Source organism: Ambystoma mexicanum, chromosome 11 (assembly GCF_040938575.1).
Source record: "Ambystoma mexicanum isolate Mex_15411 chromosome 11, UKY_AmexF1_1, whole genome shotgun sequence".
NCBI classification, from domain to species: Eukaryota; Metazoa; Chordata; class Amphibia; order Caudata; family Ambystomatidae; genus Ambystoma; species Ambystoma mexicanum.
The window spans coordinates 424,990,999-425,009,682 of record NC_090934.1 but is presented as its reverse complement, the minus strand read 5'-3'; the positions used below and the strand labels follow the sequence as shown (position 1 = coordinate 425,009,682).

General features: G+C 45.2%; 1 protein-coding gene across 7 annotated transcripts in view; it reads right to left on the bottom strand.

Moving 5' to 3' along the window:
- Positions 1-18,684, bottom strand: part of PHF21A (PHD finger protein 21A) — a 2,009,174-nt gene that overhangs the window by 1,181,711 nt on the left and 808,779 nt on the right. For all 7 annotated transcript variants that reach the window (XM_069623242.1, XM_069623245.1, XM_069623243.1 and 4 more), the window contains exon 7: positions 17,497-17,751. In XM_069623242.1, the coding sequence (XP_069479343.1) occupies positions 17,497-17,751 (255 nt within the window). The remainder of the gene's footprint in view (positions 1-17,496; positions 17,752-18,684) is intronic.

Genomic DNA, 18,684 nt, shown 5'->3' with positions numbered 1-18,684 from the left:
GGGACACTTTGGTAAAATGAGCACCCTTCAGTGCCTTTACTGCAGCTGTGCACACAGCCCGTGGTAAAGGTGCACCAAATTAATACAAGATCATTGCCACCAGCCATTGAAGGTAAGCTTGTCCCCGTAAATTATAAATTATTCACCGTAGTGACTAACGTACTATTAGTCCATAGTCCCTTTCCTCCATACTGTATGGGCATCCCTTCCAAGGGACGGGAGATATCACTACGGTGAGTAACTTATAATTACTCTTATGTCCCGTCCCCTTTCCTCCATACTGTATGGGCGATTACAACTGATTGTAGACCCAGGGTGGAGAGGAGACCCTCCTTAAGCAAATGGGTTCCCGAGAACCGCCTGTCCGAAAGCCGCATCAGACCTAGAGCCGGCATCCAAACATTAATGCTTGCAGAAAGCCGAGGGAGAGGCCCAAGTGGACGCCCTGCTTAGGACTTGCCAAGGGACATGCCGCTGGAATGCGATGGCAATTGCCTTGGCCCTGAAGGTGTGGGCATGCATGTTGGCTGGAGCGGCTTGTGCTGGCCCTCATACGCTTCTTTGATGGCAGAATCCATCCAGTGGAATATGGAAGCCTTAGGGGCTTGATAGCCTGGTCTTGACCCCCCCGAAAGTGACAATCAGGGCATCCGATTTGCAGAAGCCCTTGGTCCTGTCCAAGTAGAATTTCAGGGCATGCCCGACGTCCAGGCAGTGCAGCACTCTGTGCTTCGTCCTTGGCATCGGGGGAAAAACATAGGAAGGACTATTTCCTCGTTCAAGTGGAAAGCAGACGGAACCTTGGGCAGAAATGCCGGGTGTGTCAGCAGGACTACCTTGTTCTTGTGAAAGGAGGTATATGGCTCAGAGGCAACCAGCGCCTGGATTTCGCTGACTCTACGAGCCAAGGTAAGGCCGACTAGTAAGGCCGTCTTGATGGTAACCAGCCTGATGTCCACGGACGCCGTTGGCTCTAACGGTTTGTGCGGCAGGGCGCCCAAGACTATGTTAAGGTCCCACACCGGGTGCGGTCTCTTGACAGGCGGGTAGAGCCTTGCGAGTCCCGTCAGATGTTTCTTGACGATAGGGTTGGAGGAGGAGAAAATGCCCTCCTCAGAGTTCCTGTAAGCCCCAATGGCTGTGAGGTATGTGCGGCAGGTGTCCACCTGCACGCCTGAATGAGCGTGGTGCGCTGAACAGGAGAGCACCTCTCGGGGTCGATTCCCTTAGAGTCTGCCCAGTGGCAGAATCTGGTCCATTTGCTTTTGTACAGGGTCATGGTAGCCCTGCTCCTGGCGCCCGGTATGATCACCAGATCGGCCTGTGACAGGCTAAATTGGCACAGCATTACCTGCTCAGGTACCATGATGTGAGGGCTAGTTTCCCTGGCGCAGGGTGGATGATTCTGCCCCCTTGCGGAGCCAGAATATGTGCTGGGCCTGTTGGGAGGTGAATCGGGGACACTTCCGAGAGCCTGAGCAGCCCCGAAAACCATGGCCTGGCCGGCCACCATGGAGCTATTAGAATGATTAGGAGTTGGCGAGACGCCTTGATTTCCCTGTGAATCAGGGGAGTGGGCGGAAAGGCGTAGGCTTTCATGCCGGTCCACTGGAGGTGAAATGCATCGCCCAGAGAGCCAGGGCCCTGACCTGGCCAGGATGCGAACTGGGGGCAATTCTTGTTGTGCCAGGTGGCAAAGAGATCCACTTGGGGGTGACCCCATCTGCTGAAAATCTCATGAATAACTAGGTTGTTTATCTGCCACTCGTAATTGTCTGCTCCCAGTCTGCTGAGCCTGTTCGCTTCCAGGTTGGATTACCCCGGGAGGTGGACTGCCGTGAGGTAAAATTGTTTTCCTGGGCCCACTCCCACATGCTGATCGCCAGTTGGCACAGAGGAGGGGATCTGGTGCCTCCCTGCTTGTTGACGTAGTACATGGTGGTCGAGTTGTCTGTCTGGTTGTGGACAACCTTGCCCCTGATAAGTGGTAGGAATGCCCTGAACGCCAGCCAGATGGTGCTCAGCTCTAGCTGATTGATGTGGTATTCATGCTCCTGTCGAGTCCAGGTGCTGTGGAGCGAGAGATCGTCCAGGGTGGCTCCCAGCCCTCGAGCGAGGAATCCATGGTGATGGTGGCCTGAAGAGAGGGTGGTCGGGAGGGCTTGCCCCTCCACAGGTTGCAGTCTCTGGACCACCGAGCCAGGTCCGGTTGGAGAGATGGAGGAACGTGGATCATCTCGGATTGAGAACCCCGCTCCTGGCTTCATGAGGCCGCGAAATGCAGCTGAATCCTCCTCATCCTTAGTCTTGTGTGCGGAACGGCTAATAAGACCGCTGCCAGAAGACCCAGGAGATGTTGGTACCACCATGCAGAGGTCACTTTTCTGCTGAGGAAGCGAGCGGTGGCCCTCTTGATGGCCGAGATTTTGTCCTCCGACAGAAATACTTTCTTGGAGCCCGTGCCCCAGATGAGGCCCAAGAATGTCTGCGTCGGCTGCAGCTGCAACTTTTTGAGATTGAGCGAGAAGCCCAGATCATGCAGTGTGTTCATAAGGGCATGGGAAGAGTGGTGAACCGCTTCCGGAGATGCAGCCCTGACGAGCCAGTCGTCGAGGTAGGGGTAGATGTGGAGGCCCTGCGCTCTGAGGAGGGCCACCACTGCATTCATGAGTCTGGTAAAGACCCTGGGGGGGCGAGTTGTGGCCAAAATGAAGGACCTTGTATTGAAATAGGCGCGCCTCAGGAAGTAGCCCCCGAAGTGGCCTGTTGTGCCTGAAACGCTGCTCCAGAGGACCATCTTCACGTTATGAACTGCTTTTCCTGTGGATTCTGACTGCATCTATTGGCCACGCCCACTGTCACATGATTTCCATTTAGCTATGGTCCCGCGCGCCTCAGGAAGTAGCCTCTGAAGTGGCCTGTTGTGCCTTTTTGGCCTGGGGCTCGGTGAGGTTTTGGGATCTAGATATACCATTAGCACACGCCGTGAACACTGGTAAATGCGCAAGCTTGGATATAAGCTTGGCCTGACTAACTTGGATCTTTTACAACATGCGTAGCGAAAGTCTATGAATATAGCACGTGAACTGCTTTTTCAATGCTCGTAAGTGGGAAGCCGACCCTCATTTGAGTTCTGTGATAACACTTATGTCTTGAACGGTAGAAGAGAGCGGACAACGTATATGTACATGTATATGATGGTACCTAAGTGTTATTCAGTCACTGCTGTTCTTTTATAGAAAATATACTGCCGTTGTTGGCTCTTGGAACTACTTGAGTGTGTAACGTGTATAGACTTTCACAATGTCACATAAAACATCTCTTGCTAAACAAAATACTGCTACTCTAGCAGCCTTTACGACTGAGCTTAGCTTGTGCAGCTGCCTTGCCCTTACCAGGTTCCTCAGATACTGAAGATTTAATTGAATGCGCCCAAAAACGCTCACAGGTTAGTGATAGCATAACGGCCTTTAGTATGGAGGACAAACTTGAAGAAATGCATGAAACATCTCAATCATTATTTGGAGATGGTGATAAACAGCTACACCCTAACATAGTATCTACTTCTGAAATGAACTCCAGCTATTTTTACGCCAATACTCCAATATTCAGTACAGGCGAAATCACCATGATGGGTCTCAGACAACAACTTCATCCTATTTATATCCATTCTGGTGACCTTGTTAAAAACACCAAAGGTGTGTGCTTTGTGAAGCTGATGCATTCAATAATTCCACAAACATGCTGATGTTAATTGAATTAAAAAACACTCTAGACTGCTGAATGTAATTTTCATGGCCTTAACTGCCTTGAAATAGCTATGTAAGAGGACGGTATATGGTATGAGAAGGGATAATTTTTTCGAACCCGCTAATGTTTTTGGACCTCCATCTAAAGGAAAGGATGAATGTGCACAAATAGACACCACAATTGCTTTGGTGGTGTTGGTTGAGATGAAATGCGATAACAGCAATAATGATGATCTGCCAACTAACAATGACTTAGCTAAACGCCTGTGCAGTGACCAACAAATATCTGAAGATGGCTCATTAAAGAATATTGATGTGGAGCCATTCACGTTACAATTGTTCAATAAAAAAGAAAAAAATAAGGAAGAAACACACAAGTGCTTTAAAAGCTTTGAACATGTCCTCTCGTAAGTTTATGTGCACTTTTGATATACACAATGAGGAGTCTGAAGGATATAGAGATCATGACACCATTCAGGAACTAGAAAATAACAAAAGAAAAAAGATTGTTCCTACTGGTGATAAAAACACAGTTGAATAAATAGGTGCTGACTGGTATTAAACAGACTGAATACTCAAAGTATCCAAAAGTTATCGGACACTCTAAAACAAAGATACATATGCCAGGATCGATAAGAACATCAGATTAATGGAACGGGGAGTGGCGGATATTTGATATATTCAAGAATCCTGAGGTATTGTCTCGAACTAATACCCCAACATCAGTCGGTCCTGCGAGTAAGGAATTAGTGTTTAACACACCTGAACATACTACACCATCCATGGACGTGAATTAACCTGGTATTCCCAGCACTATTGAGATCAATAGCCATGTGGCTCCATCCATATCCTTAAGTGGTAGTGATGTAGTACTGAGTATTAGTAGCACAGAGAATCCTGGGAAAAATATAGCAATCAACGACATGGAGAGTGATCATATAATTGATAATGGCTTGTCTGTCGCATCTGTGAGTGTCCTAATTGAGGCCATATTAAACATAAAAATAACTGAGGCCAAACAAATTAAACAGCGATGATCGTACTCTGGGTCAAGTGATCATAGGTGAAAACACGATAACAAATTCTATTGTTGAAGCTCCCGACATAAAATTCAATCCTGTGGCGAATTACCAATCAGGAGTTATCCCGTGGGATGGTTATCAGGAGTCTCAGGAGAGGAATGACCCTCATCTAAAACTTGGTGCTGCCTTTAAGTGGAAAGATGGTAAAGTGATGACTAAATTGCTAAGACACCCAAATTATCTAAATGAACAGAACTTAATTATGTATTTTGTGTTTGAGGAGGGCGGCCCAAGGTCTTTAAATTGGCCATATATATATTAAACCTATTTAATGACATTGAGGAGCTTAGTCTGAATACATCTGCAGACATACAGCTAGTAGAATTTATACATTATTACTGATATGACTACGTTCGGTTGATCATATCTTCACCTTTGGTAAAGGGATTACTTTTGAAAGAAATTGGGTTGCTACAAAAAAGGGCTTTGATGTCATTCCATAATGTGAAGATTCTAACAAAAATCTGACTGGCAACTCGAATAAGGTAAGAATTAATATAGACAGAAATGTAGAATTGAATTCAACTGGTCCATCAATTGTTGTTGAAGCTAGGTCACAATTGAAGGACATTCAAGAATGTGGCTGGCCTTATTAACTTGGTATTCTGGAAAACAAGGGGACATTCTCATCTGCTTTCAAATACTGACAACTGCAAACAATAAGAACAGTATGTCTTTATACTACTTCAGGTGACTTGGGGTATGGGGACCCTGATGATGGATGGTTACTCGGTTATATTTTTGCCTGCTACAAAAGGCTTGACTGGGAGACCAAAGGGTGGATTGGCTCTTGCATATCGTGATGCCAATTCCATCAATAGAGTCAAAGGCTGTCCAAATTATGTTGGTTAATATTTATTGGAACAATGCTGAATATAATAATGATGAACTGGAAGAACTGTTTGAATGTTTAAACATTAGGATTGGTGATTGGCTTGACCTGAATCCAGGTGGTAGTGTTTTGTTAGCGGGTGATTTGAATGCGAACTGTAATATATCAGGACACAATACGCAATGGCTGTGGGATACGTCTGGGAACTCAATGATGCCATTCATGCAGAAATGCCATAGAGGTAAACTTTGGCAAGCATTTGCTGAAAGTTGGAGTATTTACCCTATGTTCAACATCATGCCGACGTGGCAATTGAGAGGTTCCAGCTCCATAATAGATTGTGTTCTTGAGTTATTGCATATGGGAAGTCACAAACAACATGAGAGTACAAAGCTCTCCCCTTAGTGATCATACCATGTTGATTGTAGAGATACCCTGGGGAAAGCCTCTTGAAACAGGGAGCAATTATGCAGAGAAGTTTGAAGTGAATGACTAATATTAATTGGAGTCCATTTGACCCTTGAGCCTTGATCTAATGAACTCAACTATGCTACACGACTAACATCTATACATATGAACATAAAAGGGACATTTATTCGGTCACTCTATTCAATGAATACATAGGTAATTCACTGGAACGCTGTAAGATAGTCAATTCTTACAATCGGGGTGTTGTTAAGAAACAAACATGCTTTTGACGTAGAGATAAGAAAGAGAAAGGCGTTGTTGAGAAAAGAAGAATGTTGGCTGAAAAGTTCAGATGAGCGATTAAATCAGAGGTAAAGTTAGACAACATCGACAAGCCTAAAGAAACTGGGTGATATCGCATCGGGCTCCGACTGCTCAACAAGATGGCGAATTAATGTTACAAGCCATGAAGAGAAATAACTTGCGCACCTTTTGGTCAGTCATAAATAGGATGGAAAGTTCCCAAACTCAAATGACCATTAACCCTATTGATTTGTCTGTTTGGATTGAATATTTCAAAAATATTTATAAGAAACCTGCTAAAAACTCATCACACATTTGGGTAACTCTCCATGGATCTTAGATATCTCAATATGCAACATACTGAGTAAAATAAAAAATGTAAAATCAACTACCACCCGTGGTCCAAATCGATTGTCCTTTGCAACTATGAAAAACAATCGCTTGTTGTGGTCCAGGTTGTTACATATACTGTTTGAAGATATCTGTCTTAATAAGAAGATCCCAGTGGCATGGAAAATGTCTCAAGTCCTTTTAATTTTTAAGAAAGAAGATGTGGTTATGCCCAAAGAATTACCGACCCATTACACTTATGAATGTAGAGTCAAAGATATTCGCTGCCCTAGTTCTAGAGCAGATGAATGTATGGATCGATGAGAATCATTACTTGATTGTAACGAGATAGGCTTTAGAAAGGCAATGGGAACTGATGTTAGTGGAGCACTGGTGTCTCAGTTACAAAGTATAGCAAAGGTCAAATTGCCACAGTCACTGTATATAGCCTCAAAGGATTTAACAATGGCATTCGACCTTGTTGATAGACCAACGCTATGGAAAACACTGATGGATTTGGGGATTGGAAAGAGTTTGCTAATGATGATAATGCACTTATACTCTGATACTATGAGATTAAGGCTGAACAATAAGGGCCTATTGTTGGGAGAAATATTAACACAAAATGGTCTGAAACAGGGGTGTAAATTGGCGGCAACCCTCTTTAATTTATGTGTCTCTCAAGCCAGCAGTGTCCTAGATCACAGTGGATCAGCTGCTCCAAAGATTGGTGGCATGCCTATAATGTGGGTGGCCTATGCCTATGATTTTTTAATATTAGACTTTACTAAAACAGTGCTTCAACGAATTATAGTTACATTTGAGAATTGTATTGGCTAAAGGAAACTGGTAATCCACTGAAAACAGTGAATTACTATATTGGTGCTAAAAGAAAGAACAAGCTCATATACTATGACGTGGGGATGTGGTGGTGTGAAACTTAAAAATCAAACAGGATTCAAATACTTAGGATATACATTCCTTAGTGCTCATTCATTAACCACTATTAAAATGAACCTTATAGCAAAGGCAAAAGAGTCTGCTAATCAAATTCGTGCCATTGAAAGGAAACGTGGGAAGTTTTCTCTTGTGCCTTGTATTCAATTCTATTTTTTATATTGCTTGAAGGTGGTACCTCGATTAACAAATGACATTGAATTTCTACCCGACAGTCTAACACCTTTTTTGAAAACTATCGTGCCTGACATGGCGAAAGATCATGTTTTATATACCGAAATGTATCCCATTCGAACTTATAAGATATGAACTTGGGTTTCAATCGCTGAAAAGTATAATGATCTTGAAAAAGTTAGCATTATTGCGGAAATGTATTGTGTCAGAAAAAGATCATATGTATTACCAACTCAACAAAGATGTAAATGGCAAGTTTATGATCTCTTTAAAAAGTAATGTGAGAAAGAATTGTTGAACCTGGACCTTTCCACTGCCATGCTTGTAAAATACCCAGCTAAGGTAAAAGAGATAGTAAAAGCACTCGACTGGATCGAAAATAATGCTGTTATTGTTCATTCTAAATTATATGCTCATGTCATTTCATTTTGGAAATGGACAACATATCCAGAAAGCTACTTAGTGAAATATCCTTCACGGACTTTCAGAAATAGCTTCATGAGATTCAGATGCAATGTTTTAAAAACGAATGAGATTTTGAATATACGTGAAAATGCTGCTGAAGTGACAAAATGTTGTCGACTTTGAAATCAAATAGAGATGACTGCGACACTGTTTGCTCTACTCTTTTGCCCCAAAGAACTGAATATTTTTCCCAATTTGTTGAAAACACTGCATATGTAAATAGAGAAGTTATGGAGGAAATGTTACATGGTAAATCCGTAATAATGAAAATCAGGGTAAACGCATTCTGAATATATGCCTACTCGAGTGAATGATGTAAAGCCTAGATGAACAAGTTACTTATTACCTGGTAACGTTCTTTCGACGGGATGTTCCTCCGACGTACTCCTTATCTTTGATAATACGTTTCCAGCTTGCTGGCCTCGGAATTTTTTTCTGTAGAGGGCGCTGCGCGTCGACGTACGCCGAGTCGATGTCCCTCGACGGCCACCGTATTGGCGCAGACGTCACCATGCCCATAAATAGTCACGCGCTGCGTCCGTTGCTCAGTTCCGTTTTGAAGCATAAGGAAAGACATGTCTGAATCGGTTAGTAACCTTGAAGGAGCGAAAGCTGCAACCACAAGGGAAGTTATCACTGTGGGGATGGATGGGAGGGGCGATAAGGAATACGTCTGAGGAACATCCCGTCGAAAGAACGTTACCAGGTAAGAAGTAACTTGTTCTTCGAAGGGATTGTGTCCTCCGACGTATTCCTTATCTTTGATAGACTCCCATAGCAATGGTATGTAATTGGAGGAGGGAGTGATTGTGTTATGTATCCCTTTAGGGATGGATCGAATGTAATACGGCCTTGCCAAATCTGGTCTCTTGAGCAGTGGAGGAATCCGGATTGTAAAATTTTGTGAATGTATGTGCGAATGACCATGTGGCAGCCGCACATATGTCCCGGACAGGTACCCATCTCTGGAGAGCCGAAGAGGCTGCGATACCCCTGGTTGAATGAGGCCTGAGATTTTGGGGTGGCTCTTTCCTTGCTAGTCTAGAACATTCCAGAATGGCCAAAATAATCCACCTGGAGATGTTTTTTTTGTTATGGGTAGTCCCAACTTGTGACCTGAGTATCCTACAAACAGTTGGTCTGCTTGCCTGATCCTAGCCATTCTGCTGATGTAAAAGCTGAGAGCTCGACTAAGGTCCAGCCTGTGTAGCCTTTCCTCCTCTTTCCCCGGATGGGGAGGAGGGTAGAATGAAGGCAAGGTAATTTTCAGAGTAATATGGAATTCAGAAACCACCTTTGGGAGGAAATTAGGCTTCACCTGTACGACAACCTTGTCCTTGTGGAAGATTGTATGTGGGGGTTTACAGGAGAGAGCTTGTAGCTCACTCACCCTCCTAGCAGATATTAGTGCTACCAATAGGACAGTTTTAAGCGTGAGACATCTCAATGCACAAGAGTGAAGAGGTTCGAATGGAGTGCCCATTAAGAAGTTTAAAACAAAATTTAAGTCCCATAATGGAACCTGGAACGGTTTTGGAGGGTAAACATTAGTTAGACCCTTGAGAAATTGTACCACTAGAGGAATTTTGAAATACGATGGTTCCTCCGCAGTGCGCTTGAAGATAGCAAGCGCTGCGAGATAGCCTTTTACAGTGCCCACTTGAAGGCCTGAGTTAGCCAAGTAGAGTAGAAACGATAACACCGTTGGTGTACCGCATGAAAAAGGGTCGATATTCTCTTCCCTACACCAGCTGCAAAACTTGTTCCAACGGCAGCGGTATAAAGACTTTGTTGCTGGTCTTTTGGCCGAAAGCAACACCTCCATGACGTCATCAGGGTGATCCCAATCCTTGTACCGCAACCTTTCAAAAGCCAAGCGTGAAGGTTGAGGGTTCTGGCGTCTGGATGGAGAACCTGACCTCCCTTCTGTGAGAGAAGATTCTCTTTGAGTGGAAGACGGATTAGAGGGCAGATGGACATATCTAGAAGGTCCGGGTACCACGTTCTCCTGGCCCAATCCGGGGCAATTAGGATCATGGTTTTCCGGAATCTTCTCAACCTCCTGATCATTTGAGGAATAACAGGGACTGGTGGGAACGCGTAAAGGAGTGGAAACTCCCAGTCCACTACGAACGCATTTCCTAGAGCTCCTCTCGGGGGAAATTCCCTTGAACAGAACAGATCGCACTTCCTGTTGGTGCTTGTGGCGAACAGATCCACCTGAGGGGTTCCCCAAAGGACGAAGATCTCTTGAAGGACTTCCTGAGCTAGCTCCCACTCGTGGGAGACTATGCTCTGCCTGCTCAGAGCGTCCGCTGTCAAATTCTTCTCTCCGGCTAGGTGGACTGCCGATAGAGAGATTCCTTCCCGAATTGCCCAAAACCAGAGCTGCATTGCCTCTCTGCCCAGTGGCAGGGATCCTACGCCTCCTCTTTTGTTGAGGTAGTACATGGCCACCGTGTTGTCCGTCATTATCAGGACATTTCTCCCCTGTACTGATGGCAGGAAAGCTTTCAGCGCTAGTCTGATCGCTCTCGGCTCTAATAGGTTGATGTGTAGTCTGGACTCCGATGGAGACCAACGTCCGCTGATGGTCAAGTCGTTGGCATGGGCTCCCAACCCTGTGAGCGAGGCGTCGGTGACTACTGTTATCTCCGGCCATGTTTGCCAAAACAGTTCTCCTTTCAAGATGTTCTCTGGATAGGCCCACCATTGAAGGTCGCAGGCTACCTGGTCCGGAATCCGGAGGAGATCTGTCATTCTCCCTGAGAATTGTGACCACTGACTTCTCAGTGCCCACTGAAGAGATCTCTTTCTCAGGCGAGCCTCTGGCACAAGGAAGATGCAGGATGCCTTGAGGCCTAGCAACCTCAAAAAGTCAAAGGCTGGGAGACGTTGGGCATTTTGAAACTTGGTGACCATCTGTAGAATATCTTGAGCCCTCACCTCTGGTGGCAAGGCTTTTCCCAGGGAAGTGTCCAGGACCGCTCCAATGAACTGGAGTCTCTGAGATGGTATCATCTGTGACTTCTTTAAATTGAGGGAGAAGCCCAGTCTGTGAAGGAAGAGGCAGACATAATCTAGCTGGGTCCGGGCCTGTTCCGAAGATACGGCCCTGATCAGCCAATCGTCCAGGTAGGGATAGACATGGATTCCTTCCCTCCTTAGACTCGCCACCACTACCGACATCAGCTTGGTGAAGACCCTCGGGGCGGAGATCAGCCCAAATGGCAGAACTCGAAATTGATAATGAGAGTTGCCAATTGCGAACCTCAGGTATTTCCTGTGCTTGAGATGGATTGGCACATGGAAATAAGCATCCTGAAGGTCCAGAGATACCAGCCAGTCCTGGAGCTGGAGGGCCTGAAGGAACTGAGAGAGAATTACCATCTTGAACTTGTCCTTCCTGAGGAACTTGTTCAATTTTCCTAAGTCCAGGATGGGTCTCAGTCCTCCGTCCTTCTTTGGTATGAGAAAGTAGGGGGGAGTACCAGCCCTTGTTCCTGTCTGCTACAGGTACCGGTTCTATGGCACCTTTCTCTAGCAGGTCCATAATTTCCTGCAAGAGGAGCGGATCTGGAACTTTTAGGGAGCTGTTCCCCGGTGGATGATTGAGGGATGTGTAGAAAGGGTAGGCAGTAACCTTGGGCAACTGTCTCCAACACCCAAGCATCTGACGTTATAGCCTGCCATTCCATCAGATGGTGAGTTAACCTGCCCCCTAAAGGTGTCTTGTGTGTGAAGGCCTCAGAGTGGTTTGGGGGCGGCTGATGCAGATGCCGAGGGTAAAGAGGCACCTGCTGCTGCTGCGGTCTTAGTACTCTTGACCCGTCCACCTCGGGTGGATCTCATTTGGCCTCTTTGAGCCGGTTGTCCTCTGCCTTTCCTGAATGCGGAATAATACCGAAAGGACTTTCGTCTCCCAGAGGTTCCTGAGGTGCGAAAAGGAGTTTGGCGGATAGCAGCTCCTAAGGATTTTGCTGCTGCTTTGGAAGTCTAACTTTTCCAGACTGTCATCAGCCTTCGATGCCCGTTTGAAGTGATTTGCACATGGCATCTTTGCCATCTTTAATGATGTTAAGGAAGGCTTCCTTTTCCTCTCCTTCGGGTATGCAGTCAGCCGCTGATGAAGCACACTCCCATAGCGTGTGACTGAACCTGGCGAGCGTACAGGTGGCGTTGATGGACTTCAACGCCATACTACAGGTAGAGAAGACTTTCTTTGCCATAGAGTCGTACCTCTTGTCATCCCTATCCTGTGGGACAGTAGAGTAAGCAGTCCTACTGCTGGATGAAGTTGCTGCTTAAACCACCAGGCTTTCTGGGGGTCGGGTGTTTTGACAGGTATTCAGGGTCAGCAGCCGCTACCCTATACTTTGTCGACAATCTTTTATTGACTGCTGGGATAACTTCGGGAGTTTCCCAATTAGATGCAATTTTTCTTTGTAGGGCTGCATGGAAGGGGACCACCGGGTCCTCCTGTGGGCCTTTGTCCAATATATCTGTTAGATCATCCTGTTGGAAAACAGGTGAAGGCGAAGACCAACCCATAAACTCAATTATTCTAGCCATCAGAGTTCTATATGGTGTTTCGGCATGCTCCCCTGGGTCTGGCTTTACAAATTCCACTTCTGGGGAAGTGTCCAGTCCACTTGCCTCATGAAGTGACTCCTGTAATTCCTTCAGCCTTCTTTCTTCAGAGGTGAAATCCTCTGCAGTAGCAGTGTGGTTCTCTGTAAACCAAATGTTTCCTGGTCAGAATCTTCCCCTTCTTCATAAATTGAAGAAAGACCAGGGTATTCTGACCTCTGAAATGGAGTAAAGCCCATCTCAAGGGCCGAAGGAGCCAAACTCGTCGTTACATGGCCGAAGCCAAACCAGGAGCGCTGGTGAATTCAGCACGTTACAGTCAATGCGGAAAAGGGGACTGAGGTGTGGCGCCTCTAAACTTCAAGGGGAACAAGGTTTTTTTCTGGTGAAAAAGGTTCCGTCTCCCGTCCCTCGGAAGGGACGCCCATACAGTATGGAGGAAAAGGGACGGGACATAAGAGTACAGAATTGTTACAGTTTTAGTGTGAAAGGAGATACATTGTATCCCCCTAGCACTCCACGTAAGGTGTGGTGTGCTGGCTTCACAGAATAAAATGTAAAAGGCATTAAAAGATCCCCTTCTACCCTTGGGAACTGTAGTTCTCTCAAGGTTAGCCAGAGAAAGTTTTAAAAGGGGAGCCCCTAGGGCAAGCCAGCAACAACAGGCACTTATTGCCAATAAGTTGTTAAAGAGGATAACTTTAAAAAGCCACTATGGAGAGTCTTAAAAATGACACCCATAAAAAGAGTAAAAGATTCTGCGAGTGTGGAAAAAGGTCCCCAGTCAGAGGTTTTAAGGAAAAATATTCCACTAATAAAGCAAACAGTTCTGAGGTTGACCAAGGTCAGGAAGATGTACCATTTCTATGAAAATCTTACCCAACATGACCCAAGACAGAGCCTTGTGGAACACCAACAGAGGAGTGAGTTGAGAGTTTTTTTGTTCTAGGACACAGAATTGGAGAGTGGCGAGGTAGGATTCAATACAGGCAAGGGCTCAATTGAGAATCCCAAGAAGAAAGAGTATGAAGGAGAACAGAGTGATCAACAGTGTCAAAGATAGCAGACAGGTCAAGGAGAATTAGGATAGAGGATAGGTTGCAGTGCTTACAGGCGATTAATTTGGACACAATCATAAGAGCATTTTCTGTGCAGTGACAGGAGCAGAAACCTGCTTGTACGGAGTCTGAAGGTTGTGGATGTCTAAGAAATTGGTAAGACAGTTGAACACAACCGTTTCAAGCACTTTATAGTAGTGCGGAAGGAGAGAGACAGGGTGAAAATTAGCCGCTAGGTTTATGTCAGCCCCTTGCTTTTTCAGGAGAGGGAGGACCGTTGCTGTTTTGAAAACAGGGGTAAAGCAAGCAGAGTCGAAGGACAGGTTGAAGAGTTCAGTGAGATGAGAGGCCACTAAACAGGCAATAGGTCTGACTAGCGGAGGAGCCTGAGGGTCTGATGGGGCACCAGAGGGGTTAGCCTTCATCAGTAGAGATAGCATCTAATCAGTATTAGTGTGTGGAAGGCAGATGATGATGGTAGAGTAGGTGGAGTGCGGAAGTAGCAAAGTATTCATATAGGTCATTAGGTCCACATGTTTATCTAATATTTGGGCTTTTTTCTTATTTATCTAATTTTTTTTAGGAGGTTAAGAGATTAGGAATAAACACATTGTGACTGAATACACTGAGGGCCGTGATGGGATTGACATGTGAAGCCAATTAGTAGTAAGAGTACAATCTGTGTCTAGTCTTTGAATTGGTGTATACTATGATTAACACTGGTCCTCTGGTCTACTGAAATGTTACATTTTAAATATAGACTGATAGCAAAGTAATTCAGACAATATTTTTTCCTTTAAGTTGTAGATTTAGCTCTAGCATGATGCTGCAGGAAAATCCTCCACTTCAGAGTCAAAGTTGTAGTTTGGCGGTGCGGGAAAAACAGTGGTAGTTCCATAACCGCCAACAAAAGTGGTGGTAACAGAAATATCACCAGTTTCTAACTTGTAATGAGGCCCTGTGTGTTGTGCAACGTCTTAAGCAGTTCATGACACTAGGAAGAGTTATGGTTTCTTTGCCATCCACAAAACAAGCATTTGCAAAGCCAACCTGGTTCTCTCGAAGCTGGACTACCGTAACAGCCTCTATCTAAATCTGCCTGCCTCTACTCTCCGCCCTCTGCAACTCATCCAGAACAGGACTGCAAGACTTGTCCTTGGCCTCAAGCCCAGGAACCGTATCTTTCCAGGACTGAAATCGCTACACTGGCTCCCTGTGGCTGCGAGGATTAAGTTCAAAACCCTCTGCATTGTCCACAAGACCTTCTGGGGCCTGGGGCCAAATTACCTTCAACTCTCCCTTCCTAAATATCTTCCTTCTCGAGCACTTCACTCTTCCGCCTCCAAACTCCCTCCGGGTCAGCCGCTTCTCCAAGCAACGAGTTGGGGGGAGATCTCTCTCCGCAGCTTGGGCCTCCCTCTGGAACAGCCTTCCTGCCTCCCTGAAACTTGAGGAGAACCATCTCCGGTTCCGGAAGCGCCTCAAAACCTTCCTCTTTGCTTCTGCTTTCTCTCTCCCTCTCCCCTGCTAAATCACTGAAACTGTACTGAATCAGCAACTGGGCCACTCACCAATCTCGGTCCTTGGCCCAGCCACTCTCCCCTTCACTGCCTTCCTGGCAACCCCTGCACTGCGGGACTGTCTCTGTATCCCTACCGCCCCCCTTCCCAGCACTTGTCTGCACTTATCTTGCACTTTCCACCAGCTGGCCCTTATTTATCTTGTTCATTACTAACCCTGTACTGCACTTTCCCCTCTCCCTTTCCCCCTTGCACTTTTCCTGTCCCCCCCTACCCATGCACTTGCGCGATCTGAATGACACCTGGCCTAATAGGATCGTTGCCTGTCTCCCCTTGTTCCCCCCTCCCTGCCTCGTCGCGCCTTGCAACACTGGTGTATAGGCGCGTTACAAATGCCATATCATATCAACCGTTTTGAATGGTTTAGACATGGGATAGGCATTTACAAAAAGTTTCTACCATTACATTTGAGGTTTGGATGTCGCATGCAAAGATTGTTCACTCCCGATTGCAATGCAAGCCGCCTTTATGACCAGCACAACTGACAATAGACATTTTACAATTTGCCACAAGGATTTCTGAGGCATACCGGTACATCTTCTTGCCAGACATTTCCCTGATGAAGGACCAGGATAGGTCAGAAATGCATTGGCCTTTGTCTGCTTCGACCAAATACAAGATTTGTCTACATTAAACTGATGCATTTTATACTGCAAACGATCTGTGTGAATATATTTTTATATCCATGTGAAATCCACTGTAGTTTTTACTAGTTAGGTGCAACTATCTTGAGGGAATAATTCACTCTTATTTTTTGTTGTTAAGATCTACATGCAAAGGTGGTGGATACTACTGTATGTTAGCTGGCATCAACCTATTGACAATTTGTTTCAGTGGTTTAAAGTTAATAGTAGTGCCCACTTTTTCTATGTTTCAAATGGGATAGGCAATGTGAGGTACTGCAAAAGTGGTACTACCTGGCCATTACAAGGCAACAGCTGGAAAGCGGTACGAATACCAAGGGATACGATGTGCACGTCTGGCAAATTCCTCTGGAATACCTATACACAAACCAAAACTGTTGACATTGTCAAGGAGTGTTTAACAGGACTTCAGTGCAAAGAACAGATGCAAGGACACATACTGCTTTTAAAGCAAGGTGAAACTTTGTTGAGACATTTTTATTACACCAGGGGCTCATTTACAGTGGCCATTAAGCTATTAACTCTAAGGGGCTTGCATGGGAAAAAATACAGGCAGGCCCTATACAGCACAAAGCTTGATGTCTCTGCATTATAGAGCAAGCTCAAAGAGATCCCAGGAGGATGTGTTATGGGGAGGTAGGTAGCTGGTGGAAATTGCAATGGGTATTAGCAAGGCTGTAAATGGGTAAAAAGTCAAACAGCCACAAGCAATCAATTCCTCCTCCTACCTGCATTCATTACGTTTAGCTTGTTTTTGACACTTTACAGCCACCCAATAGCCAAAAATAACTGGAGATTAGTTTCAATGGCATACAAAAAGTTTGACAAACAGCCCCTTCCAGCAAAGCTTTTTCAGTGAATTATTTTGCATCCATGGTTTGCTGGCTTTGAATTTGGGACACAGATTTGCAGTGCCTACATAGCACCCCCGTTCCATTCATATACTTCCCCAAAAAGTTCAATTTTTTGTTAAACTGAGTTAGTGCACACCATAGAAAAGCTCACCTCCAGGTTCAGACATCCAGACCCAAAATTCAGATGAGATTTAATGGGAAATCTAACCTTTGGCTCCCAAACAAATAGTGCACAAAACGTGTCAAAGGTCAGAAGTAACTGAATATTGAGTTTGTAAACATTTGTACACATTCATCAAACTGTACCAGAGTTATTAGCATCTCAAAATGGGTTTGTCCTGTATACACATACTTACCCCCAACCTCTCACTACCTGTTCAGATAAGTGCACTCTAAAGTGTCGACACAAGTACACATACCTAACCTCAACGCACCAGGCTGGGTAATATACATTGGGTACATAAACTTACCAGAGTCACAGTGTTTTTCGCCAGTATTTGGAAGGCCTCGGTTCCTTGTGAGTTGACCTTATTGCTGGTTTGTAGGTTGACCGGCATGCTTTGTGTATCAGTACTGAGGACTGCTTTCTGGGTGTTGATTGCGGTCACCATGGCAATAGTGGGTCTTTGACCGATCACAGAGGCAGGCATGGTGGCTGCAGCAGCTGCTTTCAAGACAAGAGGTAGTGTCTTTGCAGTGATCATAGAGGCTGTTGTCACGGTCCTCTGGGGAAAGCACAAAATAAATGGTGAGACATGTAATATAGGGCTTGATTTAAAGCAAGCAGGGCTGTGGTCGAAGAGCAGCCCGACTATAGCATGTAGGTGGGATACTACGCAACAGACAAACGCTGGTCATTGCGGGGTGCAGATAAATGACTGCTAAATGCCAGATGTAGCTACACTTCAAATTCACTTGAGCAGTTGCATTTTGTTGGAGCGGAGGCCTCCACACCAGTACAGAGTGAGCACACAAACTATATAGTACACATTACATTGTAACAGGTCTACACACAGAGGGTCAAGCTTTTCCAATCTAAACATGCCAACAAACTTGGAAGGCAGAAAAGAGATGTGAAATTCTAATAGTACCGTTTACATTATTAATCTTTTAATCCCCATGTATAACATAATTAACATCAAGACAAAAAAACAGAGTTCATAATCTGCGTTTAATTAAGATCCATACACAACATGAAACTGTTTAAACAGCAATGTGTTACTGCAGTGGTGGAGACCATGTTCTGAAGGTGAAGAGAGCAAAGTGAGGAAGGACTTAGGCGCGCAAATATTGTCATTGTCTAAACTGACTGAAAAACAGTTTCTGGTGGCAAATGAAGATTTTTCTTTGCATGGTATGGGAATGCCTCAAGCTGAAATGTCTTATGCATTTGGAATTGGCAGAGTGAATATCCTGGCACAACCGTTTTGAAATTCTTACGGCGGCACCTTTTGTCTGTTTGCCCAGCTAAGGCTAGTTCTATATTCAACCAGTTTGGAAGTTTGTGGAGGAGTAAGGGGGATGGATTTAGATTGGGGTTTTCAGCAGTACGGTGCAGTTTAGGATTACTGTAATGGAATGTGTTGTAATGTATCTTGGATGAGGTGATGACATCACTGTACATGGAATGTGGGGAGGTCAGTGTGAGTGGAGTATTG